The 2,108-nt window shown below is 44.4% G+C and overlaps 1 protein-coding gene across 1 annotated transcript in view; it reads left to right on the top strand.

Moving 5' to 3' along the window:
• Positions 1-1,627, top strand: part of guca1d (guanylate cyclase activator 1d) — a 7,985-nt gene extending 6,358 nt beyond the window's left edge. The window contains exons 3-4 of the mRNA XM_014028113.1: positions 985-1,072; positions 1,147-1,627. Of these exons, the coding sequence (XP_013883567.1) occupies positions 985-1,072; positions 1,147-1,283 (225 nt within the window). The 3' untranslated portion in view covers positions 1,284-1,627. The remainder of the gene's footprint in view (positions 1-984; positions 1,073-1,146) is intronic.
• The last annotated feature ends 481 nt before the right edge of the window (positions 1,628-2,108 follow it).

Below are 2,108 nucleotides of genomic sequence, written 5' to 3'. Positions count from 1 at the left end.
GTACAGTGACCTCTGACCTGTACAGTGAACTCTGACCTGTACAGTGACCTCTGACCTGTACAGTGACCTCTGACCTGTACAGTGAACTCTGACCTGTACAGTGACCTCTGACCTGTACAGTGACCTCTGACCTGTACAGTGACCTCTGACCTGTACAGTGAACACTGACCTGTACAGTGACCTCTGACCTGTACAGTGACCTCTGACCTGTACAGTGAACACTGACCTGTACAGTGACCTCTGACCTGTACAGTGACCTCTGACCTGTGCAGTGAACACTGACCTCTACAGTGAACTCTGACCTGTACAGTGACCTCTGACCTGTACAGTGACCTCTGACCTGTGCAGTGAACACTGACCTCTACAGTGAACTCTGACCTGTACAGTGACCTCTGACCTGTACAGTGACCTCTGACCTGTACAGTGAACACAGACCTGTACAATAAACTCTGACCTGTACAGTGAACTCTGACCTGTAAAGTGAACACTGACCTCTACAGTGAACTCTGACCTGTACACTGACCTCTGACCTGTACAGTGACGTCTGACCTGTACAGTNAACTCTGACCTGTACAGTGAACTCTGACCTGTACAGTGAACTGTGACCTGTACAGTGACCTCTGACCTGTACAGTTACCTCTGACCTGTAAAGTGTTGATCAGTATTTTAATAAACTCTTTTTCTCTCAGCATGTTAAATCAGATGTTTCTGATGTGTTTGTTTGACATCTTTATACCTGCGCTGAGTTCAGCCTCAGATCATTGCACACCTGCTTACAGGTGTACAATGTTTACGTGACACGCCTCTCTGTTGCCATGGTTACCAAATACACCTGCTTTCAGCTCAGAATGTAAAAGTTTCCGAAGCGGGCCGCTAACAAGACGAGATTATGTCCTGAATTAGAGCAGAGTTAATCTGTTGAGTGGACCGGGTCCACCTGCTGGACCCTGTTCCTGAGCTGGTGGTCTCTGTCGCCCCCTGCAGGCCATCCAGGACATCACACGGAACAGAGACATCGACCCTGAGGAGATCGTGATGCTCATCTTTGAGAGGATAGACGTGAACGGTGAAGGTAAAGATCATCTGTTTAGTTCCATCGGTTCTGATGGTCTGACCTGTAACACCTGTTGACCTCTGACCCCTCAGGTGAGCTGACCCTGGAGGAGTTCATCGAAGGAGCCAGAGAACACACAGACATCATGGACATGTTGAAGAACCTGATGGACCTAACGCCGGTTCTGGAGATTATAGTGAACGGCCGTCAGGCCATCACCGATGACTGACAGGAACACACACACACACACACACACAAACACACAAACACACACACACACACACACAAACAAACAAACCTTCTGGTCTCTTGAAACAACTGGACAAACATGGGACTTCTGATGGACTGCCGTCTGATTGGTTGCTTCAGTTCTACAGCCACGAAGGTTTGAACAGAACCTGACTGGTCCAGGTCCAGGTCCAGGTCCAGGTCCCAGAACCAAGTCCTCAGTTTTAATTTTTTCATTCTGGATCTTCAGAGCCGACCCGACTCAGTTTGATTTTTTACATTTCAGTTTTATTTTGTGTAAATGTGAACAAACATCTGAAATTATTTAAAAAGTTTTAATTCAACACAAATTTCAACCAGAAAACATTTTAGTAAAACATATTTATATTTTACCCAGGAGACATTTTAATAAACTGAAGTTTAACGACACATGTGGACTAAAGTTTAGTTTGATGTTTTCTTACACTTTAGTTCAGTTTGAAGAAGGAACTCAGTTTGTTCAACTTATAAACCAAAGTTTATAAAAACAACCAGAAAAACTTGAATCTGGATGAAATCAAAGGTTTTATTAGAAAACGTTGTGTTTGTTCTGGTGTTGGTTCTTCAGAAAGCCCGGTTTCTTTCAGAACACGGACCTGTTCACCTGAGGACAGTTTGTGTTAGCTCCAAGCTAACGCTTCTTTGTTCTAATAAACCTTGTGTTGCCTTAAACATTTCCAATAAAACGTCTCATTAATAAACTTTAGACTTATTTGTAACACAGTGTGTGTCTGTGTGTTTGTGTGTTTGTGTGTGTGTGTGTGTGTGTGTGTGTGTGTGTGTGTGT

The sequence above is a fragment of the Austrofundulus limnaeus genome, unplaced genomic scaffold (genome assembly GCF_001266775.1).
Source record: "Austrofundulus limnaeus strain Quisiro unplaced genomic scaffold, Austrofundulus_limnaeus-1.0 Scaffold718, whole genome shotgun sequence".
Lineage (NCBI taxonomy): Eukaryota > Metazoa > Chordata > Actinopteri > Cyprinodontiformes > Rivulidae > Austrofundulus > Austrofundulus limnaeus.
The sequence above is the reverse complement of the archived record's forward strand: the minus strand, read 5'-3'. Positions and strand labels throughout refer to the sequence as shown.